The 10,340-nt window shown below is 41.4% G+C and overlaps 1 protein-coding gene across 1 annotated transcript; it reads right to left on the bottom strand.

Annotated features, from left to right (window-relative positions):
* Positions 1-5,113: 5,113 nt before the first annotated feature.
* Positions 5,114-9,743, bottom strand: LOC126394467 (forkhead box protein B1-like). Its single transcript, XM_050051288.1, has one exon. It carries the CDS (start codon positions 9,065-9,067, stop codon positions 8,123-8,125), a length of 945 nt encoding a protein of 314 aa, XP_049907245.1. The 5' UTR covers positions 9,068-9,743; the 3' UTR covers positions 5,114-8,122.
* Between the last annotated feature and the right edge of the window lie 597 nt (positions 9,744-10,340).

The raw sequence follows: 10,340 nt of genomic DNA, 5'->3' as shown, positions 1-10,340 counted from the left end.
CGTCAAATCTAGACGTGGAAAGTCCATGACCAAACGTTGATATGTGATGAGGTCAGAGTGAGAATGTTTTTCAGGGTTCCCACAATCATGGAAAACCTGGAGTGTCAATGTTTGACCGTTTGACTTAACAGATATGTTTCTCCATTTATGTATGCCAGCTAGCTGAAATTATGTTTCAATAAAGTTTGAATCTGATATGTTTAAATAACACCAAGTAATTTTGGCAAGAACATTTTTTTTTTTTACCACGGGTCCTTGAAAAGTAATGCAAAAGTTCTGAAATTTTGTCCATGAAAATGTGTGGGAACCCTGTTTGATATTACTTGGTACTGGGTTATTTAGTATTGAGTTCTGATACCGGTCCTAAACTGGACCTACAGCTGTGACATGTACATGCTTCTTAGCTACACCACAGCTGTCGTGTGCTACCACAAAAAAAGAAAAGTGACATCAGAGCTACAGCGACTACTGAGATATCACGTGAAGACAACATGAATTATGATTGGTCAGTTTGTGCTTCTTGTGTTTCCTCTTTCTCACGGTTGTGGAGATTATTAAGAGTGACGACAACTTGAAGCACAAAACAGACATTTTCATCGCACACTTGCTGCTCACTGTGACCACTGCAACGTAAATACAGAAATTGGACCGAATAGCTTGATATTCAGTGAGGGGATGAGATGGAATTTTACATCGTCACTCTGTATCACAATGTGAGTGAAAGAATGTAAACAGTTACTGTGGGAGATAGATAGATGCCCTGTCTACATGTGTGTGGATATTTTTGAAAACAGATATTTTCTCCCTCCATTTAAAAAAAAATTTGTCCACACAATCATTTTACAAAATATCTCCATCCACACTAGAACAAGAAACAAGTCCAAACACTTAGCTGTCTTCTGCTGCCTCCCCTCGTTGCAAAGGTAGTGAAGTGAACAGGCTTATGTTAACTTTTTCAAAACACCTACTGGAGATCTCATCACTGTTGAGTCCCTGTCAATTTAAAGATAAAGGAGCTCACTCAAACATACGAATGATGCTGTGGACATGCTAACATTTTCCTTCCACTCATTGACGACAGTCCCACTCTTGAAATTGTCCCACTATCTGCTGGTTTAACCGGATGTGAAAACATTGTTTCCGGTGGACTTCAACTGTGGACTCTGAGGTGGCCCAGAATTTCCATTTCACAGATGTAGCCTATACATTTTTCTTCTTTCAGCTCTAGTACTATGAAGATATTTCTTGATGAATGTCAGTCGTTTTGAACTTGAGTCATCCTTCTGTCTGTCTCACCTCCCGCAGTGTGACTCTCATGTCTTATTGAAGTCAGTAAAAATCTTCATCTTGTTTCACAGCGTTTCATCATCTGATGAATTCATTCATCAGTGTAAATAACCCATGTGCCGTCTGGCTGGCGGGGGCGGGGTGCTCTGTGCACCAGCGTGTCATCATCACCACCATCATCATGTCTTTTCTGCTTCTTGTTGTTCTCCTCCTCAGTGTGATCTCTCTGCACAGTACGGTGAGGAAACTGTTTGTTAATTAGTGTTTTGTTGAGAGGACACCTCGCTGTCACGCCTCTCCCTGAAGTCTCTAATTAACGGACACAAACAGCAGCGAGGGGCTCGTGATTAATTACAGCTCAGCTTACGGCGGGCAAAAGGGCCGCTGCCGTCGTCGGACATCCAGCTGATATTTAACTTTAATTGCGTTTGTGATATTTCAGACCTGAATAGTATCCTGTCTGGTTCCACTCCACTGAAACTACAAGATGACATCGTGGTGTGCTGTTGTCTAACAGCAGCAACATTAAGAAGCTTCAGGACTGCTTTTTAAAATGTTTCCATGCAGACACCTCAGGGTTAAAGAAATACCATATAGGATTTAAAGCACGTATAATAAATATTTTTATAATAACAATGTTTGAAATAATGTGTTGTGTGTCTTGGGGCTGCGTGGTAGTGCAGTGGTTCGCACTATCACCTCGCAGCAAGAAGGTTTGTGGTCTCCACTAGGCGGCTAGTTTGCATGTTCTCCCAGTGTCCAAAGACATGCAGGGTTTGGTTATTTGGTGACTTTACACTGACTGTAGGTGTGAATGTGAACATGAATGGTTGACTGTTTTTATGTCAGCCCTTTAGTAGGCTGGCAACCTGTCCAGGGTGTACACTGGGTGAGCTTTATGAAGCTTTATCATTGTTAGGTGGACACAAAGACTCCTAATGAATCATCAAGGTGTCATGAAAACTAGATACACTAAAACAACAATAAAAAGTACTACATAGAGAGGTAACTACTGAATTTGAATGCCTTAAGCCAGTGTATCCTCATATTGTGTGATATGTTATGGAAATACACATACAGGGGTTTGTGTTATATTTGAAAATGAAGGAGCATCCCACTAGCAGCATCATGGAGTTACGTACTTAACATAAAGTTATGTAGGTTATCTTTAATAAAGTTGACTTATTATGATAGGTTAAGGAAGAGAAACATGGTTGGACGTCATCACAATATGTACTTAACATCAAGTTATATACGTAATGTAAAATTACGTAGGTTAAGTTTAGGCAAGTCACATTACGTAGGCCAGGTTTTAGAAAGTAATACTTAAGTTAGGTTTAGGAAAAGAAACATGGTTCGGTGTTGTGACGTAACATACTTGACATTAAGTTACATACATAACTTTAAGTTACATAGTTTAGGTTTAGGTAGGCTAAGACACATTACGTAGGTCAGGTTTTGGAAAGTAAATTAATGTGTGCTAGGTTTAAGAAACATGGTTGGGCGTCATCACGTTACCAACTTAACATAAAGTTAAGTAGGTTAGCTTTAGGAAGATAAAATTATATAGGTTAGCTTTAGGAAAAGAAACATGGTTGGTGGGGCGTCGGCGGCTTAGTGGATAGAGCAGGCGCCCCATGTACAAGGCTGTTGCCACAGCGGCCCGCGTTCGACTCCAGCCTGTGGCCCTTTGCTGCATGTCACTCCCTCTCTCTCTCCCCCCTTCACACTTTTCTGTCCTATCCATTAAAGGCTAAAAATGCCCCAAAAAATCTTAAAAAAAAAAAAAGAAACATGGTAGGCTAAAAATGCCCCAAAAAATCTTAAAAAAAAAAAAAGAAACATGGTTGGTGGTTGTCACATTATGTATTTAATACAAAGTTACATACTAAATGTAAAGTTACATAGGTTAGGTTTAGGCAAGTACAGGTATTTACATAGGGTTTAAGAAAAGAAACATGGTTGGGCATCATCACGTTACCAACTTAACATAAAGTTACATATTTAATGTAAAGTTACGTGGGTTAGCTTTCAGAAAATAAAGTTACATATGGTAGGATTAGAAAAAGAAACACGGTTGGGTGTCGTCACAATACGTACTTAACGTAAAGTTACATTCTTAATGTAAAGTTACGTAAGTTACATAGATTAGGTTTGGGCAACTCACATTACGTAGGTCAGGTTTTGGAAAGTAAATTTACATGTGCTAGGTTAAAAAAAGGAAACATGGTTGGGTGCCGTCATGTTACCAGTTTTAAGTAAATTTAAGTAGGTTAGCTTTAGGAAGGTAAAATTACGTAGGTTAGCTTAAGGAAAAGAAACATTGTTGGTTGTTGTCACATTATGTATTTAATGCAAAGTTACATACTTAATATAAAGTTACATAGGTTAGGGTTAGGCAAGTACAGTTATTTACATAAGGTTTAGGAACAGACACATGGTTGGGCCTCATCAAGTTATGGACTGAATATGTGGTCACATACTTTTGTACTAGATTTTGTAGTTTTGTAGGTGAGGGTCAGACAAGTTATGTAGGTTAAGTTTAGGTTAAAAAAAACATGGTAACAACATACCTTTAAATAACTCAAGATTCACTTAGTTTCACACAGGACATAAACACTGATTCTCTGGGGGAAAGTCGTGTGTGTGTTTGATCCATCCATCCATACCCCACAGCCTATGCGCTGAAGCGACTTACGGTCTTAAAACTGATTCCGTCTTTACTCCTGTCAGCGCAGTGGTCATGTGGGTTATGAATTGCATTGCTCTCCGTAGGCTGCTGCAGAAATATGGTGACCATAAATAGAATCAAAGATGGGGTTTCATTTGATTAAAGTTTTAAGGATCATGACTTTAAAGTTTGAGTCCCTGGGGAATTAATGTAAATCAGTCAATAAAGTTTAAAGACTTTATCCCTTCAGACCTCCACAGAGTGACATTTGAATCCACCCATCATCAGCTCATCATCATCATTTCTTCCACCTCTTCTACCTTCTTTACCTCATCATCCTCAATCCACTCCATCACAGCTATCGTCTTGGTTGAACTCCTCATCACCTTACTCCTCCTCCACCTTGTACCTTTAATACCTTAGTGTACTTTAGTGCTAACACTTGATTACTTTTACCTCAGTAAATATTTGATTGTAAGACTGTTTCTTCTGTTGAACTTTTTTTCGAAGTCTTTCAGTTTTCTTCCTCTTCACTCTTCTGCTCTGAGCAGGAATGTCAACAACAGCAGGCAGAGTTTTCCTGTTTAAATGTCATTTGTTTTACTTGTGTGTGGTCACAAAGCTCAGGAGGGGGGGAGCGTTCACAAACTGACATTTTTACGGTAACAGTCGCCGTCTCTCGGCAACACACTCAAAGACCTATACACATTGACGGCGCACAATTGTGTTTGGCACCAGGGAAGTGTTAACTGGCTAATCCCTTACGGCCGCCCAGACGCTGCCTGCTGCTAATTCACCGCTCTCCACAAACCGGCCAGTGTTTACACACCAGACCTCCGTCACTCTGGAAGAATAAAAAGCTCTTCAGACGAGCCTTTCTCTCTCCAGAAGAGCTGTCTGTCGTCTTTCAGCGTTTAGAGAAACTGCGACGGAGAGTCGATTAAACTGAGCAGACACGCCAAGAGAAAAACCTGATGCTATCAGACACACACATTAACCTCGGAGAGTCTGCAGCTTACCAATAAACTCAATATACAGTTGGCTCACTGTGAAGGGAAAAGGTCAACTTTAAAGTAAAGATTGTGTAACTTTAAAGGTAAAAATTCAACAATCACATAGTGTTTTAAATCTGAAGTTGCTCTGAGACAGGATGCAAACTCATTTGTAAATATGAACATACACTTTAATTTGTTTTGTCAGTTACATTTTGAGTTGAAGCTGCAGGACATGTTGGACATAAAGACTCGCACTGACTGGTGACAAACTGAGTTGGCTTTTTTTTAAGTTGAGAGTTGTAAGTCATCTTTAAATCTATTGAAATGATGCGTTTTTTACAGTGGTGGAAGAAATACTCAGATCCTTTACTCAAGTACATGTTAATATCATACTGTGAAAATACTCTATTGCAACTAAAGGTCCTGCACTGGAAATGTTACCTAAGTACAAGTATGAAAGTAGGATCAGAAAATATACTTAAAGTATCAAAAGTGAAAGTACTCATAGTGGTAACAAATGACCTCTGGGAGTGTGTTTATTAGATTACTGAAGCATTCATGTGTAATTAGTACCTATTTTTTGATTATAGTTAATCAAGGTGGAGATGTGCAAAACACATGAAGAATTTATAAAACCTGATACATTGTTTCATCAAAAAGTTAAAAGTAACTAACAAGCTGTCATAAATATAATGAATTAAATCTTAAAATGGAAATACTCAAGTAAAGTACAAGTACCTCAAATTTGCACATAAGTATAGGCATTTACATTCCACCACTGCATCTTAGTTTCAGTAGTGTCCGCTGCTGCTGGAAAACTCAAGACCTCACACAGTCTCTGCTGTGTGGTTCTGTAACATAGTGAGGACACTAATTCGTTAAGAGATTGGAGTTTTTTAATTTTGTTTTCACCAAACGTGAACGTGCATTTAAAATTAGTTTTGTCAGTATTTGAAGACACTGTTTTACTGAACTACTGAATAATTATTTCAAACGTTTTGTGTTCTGTAGGTGTGCGACACTTACAGATTAAATTGAACAATATCTGTTCAAGTGAAAATGTCTTTCTCCTGTGCTGCATCACTGTTACAGTTAATATGTGAATATACAGAATATGTCATTATAGTCATTTTAAAACAGCACGCAGCTTCAGTCACAGTTTACAGTAACTCTTACGGCTCATTATTTGGGGCCTGTTAATTTTAATGTCAAATATTTGACAGTATCAGTGTCTGGTACATATCCCGTACCTTCAGTTTGGGGATTTTCCAGCTCTCAGATCAGCTGAAGGATTTACAAACAGAACTTGTCTCTACATGTTGAGAAATTTCTCCAACAGGTGGGAAATATGGACAAAACGAATATAGACATATAATTATCACAATGTAATCAATCACTATTGCTGATAAATTGCAGCTGTCCAACTGTAAAAATAAATGTTTATTATATAAAAAGTTTTTTAGTTAGTTTATTTTTTAGAGATCATTAGAACAAATTGAAAATGTACATCCATAGTTCAGATTTTGGTCAAATTGAATTTTCTTAGAAAAACATGAAGCACATCTCGACATGTGGTCAAAGTTTCATGATACCTGAAGTAACAGTGAGCCAGAATATCTAAAAGTCACAAGCAGTTTTCAAGCAGAAACAGAGCTCCTGAAAACTGGACATTTTGAAGATACAATATTTTTATCAGACGAAAGCCATATTATGTAATCCCATGATAAATGTGAAATCTTAACTTGCTTTGTCACCAGTGATTTCAGCTGTAAGATTAATGGAGTGAAAAGTTACATTTTCCCTAGAAGAAATCTCTGAAATGTAGGCCTAAAATATTCCAGAAAAAAATAACAATTTGTAAATTGAATAAAATTGACTCAATTTGTGTGTGTGTGTGTGTGTGTGTGTGTGTGTGTGTGTGTGTGTGTGTGTGTGTGTGTGTGTGTGTGCGCGCGCGCGCAGGTGAATAACAGGCCTCTTCACTACTTTTTTGGTGTTTTTATTCCCAGGAAGGTTTTTTTAATGGATCTGGATGAGCAGACAGAGCGCAGGGAATAAAAAGCCCGTTGTTCATGTTCATGCTTTATGCTTTCAGCCCAAGAAACTCACAAACACGGAATTATTTTACTTTTTCAGACAGCAGGAGCATGCAGCAGTACAAATACACAGACAGCGGGTCATTTGAACACCACAGCGTTTAAAAAAAACAAACAAAAAAACTTTAAATTAAACCAACACGGCTGTCAGCTACTGAAAAAAAAAAACATTTAGATTTCATGTTTTAAAAAGTGCATCAGAGACAGTAGATCCTTGCATTCATGGTCAGATATCTCCAGTGGTTTTCTTTTTAAACTATGCTGAACCTCTGACATAAATATATGATTTCAAGTCTTATTTAATATTTTTTTATCTCTGCGATTGTTCATATCAATTACAAAAAATAATACTAATAATAATAATAAAAAAGGAAAAAACGGCTGGGTAATTATTTGGTTCACTAAATGCTGTTTGCATTTTTATGAAGATTTTCCTCTCGTGCTCTGTTGCGTTAAAACTTTTGGAAGGAAAATCCTGCAAGTTGAAAAACTAACTTTCCTTTAAGTTTCCCTTTTGTTTCGGGAGCAGAAAAGAAACAGCAGAGAGGCTGAAGTGAAGTGGAAACAAATCTTTAAGAGTCATTAATCTGAGATCTTTCTTTCAGTTTGAGAAGAAAAGGCTTCAAACACAAAAGATCCGGATAATTTGTCACGACACGATCCGACCGGTAACACCAAGTCAGTCTGCTGTGAAGGAATGTGGAGAGAAACAGATTAAACTGTCTAAATGATTTTTGTTTCTGTCATAATTCTGAAATAACGTTGTTTCACAAGAAATACAAATTAATGTTTTTCCTAAATGATATTTGTGTTGTTTGCAGGAGGCCAGAGGTCAACCTGCTGTTTCTTCACAAGATGGGGAAAACATGTTCACGTTTGATGGATGAATTTCTTTCTTTTCAGAGAAACAAAACCGACAGAAATTTCCTAATAATTAACGCACATCCTCACATTCGCGCACTTTGTGTCCTGGAGATGAAACACTGCTTTGGAGTTGAAGAAGTTCGTCATTTTCCCTTTCGCAGAGTTTTTTTTTTTCCTTTATAAAAAAAGAGAACAAAGTCTGATTCCAGTCAGTGCACCGCCACCGTGGACTGCAACGCCGCAGAGGCCGGGGAGGACAGCGCCTCTCCGGGCGCGGCCGGGCTGCTTTGACCGGTGGCTGTCTGCGGGGAGGTGGGGCTCAGAGACTGGGGAGAGTTCGCCAGGAAAGCCGGGATGTGTGTGGGCAGCCCCGGCAGGCCCGGCATTGAAGCGGGCGTGGGTTTGATGGGCACCGGGATGGCGGGCAGAGTCTGTCCGCCGTGACAGATGGACTTGAGGGGCATGCCGTAGGCGGAGTAGTCGCTGGCCATGGAGATGGGAGCCGCGGTGTCCATCATCCCGGAGCCGTACATGTGCGGCCAGGCCGGGGTCAGCTGGTTGTGGAGCGGGTACCCGGTGGTGGAAAAGGCCGCGAGCCCGCCCGGCATCTTGTACTCTCTGGCGATGATGTTCTCGATGGCAAACGGGTGTTTGAAGCTGGATGGCTGAGACACGGAGCTCAGGTTGTATCCGCCCGGCATCTGCGGGAGGTGCGCGGCCGCGTGCAGCGCGCTGAGACGCAGCTTGGCCTGCTGCTGCAGGTAGTGGGCGGCATCCTGCGGCTTGCTGGGTGCCAGCGGGTCCGTGACCTGCATGCCGCCCACTTTAAAACGCTTCCTGCGCCGCAGAAAACTCCCGTTCTCAAACATGTCGCCGCAGCTCGGGTGCAGAGCCCAAAAACTGCCCTTACCGGGCTGGTCCGGTCTGCGGGGGATCTTAATAAAACAGTCGTTAAAAGAGAGGTTGTGCCGCAGAGAGTTCTGCCACCGCTGCGTGTTCTCCCGGTAGTACGGGAACCGGTCCATGATGAACTTGTAAATCTCACTGAGGGGGAGCATCTTCTCCGGGCAGCTCTGGATGGCCATGGCCGTGAGGGAGATGTAAGAATATGGAGGCTTCTGGTCGCTGTACGTGTTCCTCCCCGGGCGAGGCATTATTCTGCTGAACCGGGCCGGACGGGGCCGGGCCGGGATAAGTTTACTCTCAGTCTTCAGAGAGCAGAACAGACTCGCCTCACTTTTTACAAACTTTGTCCAAACAGTTCCAACTCTTCAAAACACCGTTACGCACGAAAAGAAACTTGCCTGGTATTTGGCACACATGGTCCCGTCTTGTACGCACACTGCTGGAGCCACAACTCCGCCTTCAAGTTGAGGAAAAGTTCTAGAAACCGCTGCTTCCTCGTCTCTACCCTGTCTGCCAGCTGCGGGTCCCCGGCAGGTGCAGCGCGGTGTACGTCCTCCTCCTGCACCGCTGCTGAGCTGCGCTAAGCGGCTGCTGCTGCCTCCTCCATGTCCCTCTCTCGGTCTGTCCCGTCTGTGGGCTGGACGGCGGTGACAGGAGCAGAAAAGACCCCCGGAGAGGAGCTTCATTAATGGGCCACTTCTTCACCATCACATGATCATAGACAGGAGGAGGAGGAGGGGGAGGGAGGGGACTCGGGGGGGAAACTGGGGCACAGTGTGGTTTCATTTACACGTATTTACATGGACGCACTGAGCCAACACAAGTCATTTTCATTTGAAGAAGCGGCGGCAAAAAGAGCCGAGAAACGCCGAGCAGAGAAGCCTGATTTCCGGGGATGTTTGTGAGGGAGCTGCGCTGCGCTCTGTGGAGGTATGTTGATGTGTTTGGCAACATTTTAGGCACAGTGTGTATGTGTGTGTGTTCGTGTGTGTGGACGGAGGGGGGTGTTGGGTGCCCCTCACCAATTTGCATTGACAAATAGAGCCGCTGAGAGCTGCTGTTTGAGCGGCTTTAATAGCAATTTGCTTTGTTTCTGTTTTATGTCGTTTTTTTTTCTTTCACAGCAGATCTGAAGCTGCTGCACTCAGCCTGCTGCAACCAAATCAAATGATCGTCAGGATGAAATAAAGATGGATTTAAAAAAATCTCAATATGGGACAATCATTTCTTAACATGTTTAAAACACCTTAATGATCTCTTAATTTATGCACACACATCGTGATAAATTAACGGCCTTTTAAATGGCTGAATTTAGGCTAAGTGAACTCCATCTCTTTGTTGCGCGTTCCCAAATCGGTCTTCAGTGATGTTTACTACAGGACTTTATCACACTGAATTAAGCAAACATCCTCTAAAAGAAACTTGAAATTTGCTTCACCATCTCCCAATTTTTGCGAACATGTTAAATTTCCTCCAGCCGCTGAATTTGACTCATCAATTTTATGTATTTAAAAAGACTTT

This window comes from Epinephelus moara, chromosome 1 (genome assembly GCF_006386435.1).
Source record: "Epinephelus moara isolate mb chromosome 1, YSFRI_EMoa_1.0, whole genome shotgun sequence".
Taxonomy (NCBI): Eukaryota; Metazoa; Chordata; class Actinopteri; order Perciformes; family Serranidae; genus Epinephelus; species Epinephelus moara.
This window is presented reverse-complemented; position numbering and strand designations above follow the sequence as displayed.

Excerpts from the sequence above, each read along its gene's own strand:
- LOC126394467 (XM_050051288.1), bottom strand. The coding sequence starts at position 9,067 with ATGCCTCGCCCGGGGAGGAACACGTACAGCGACCAGAAGCCTCCATAT.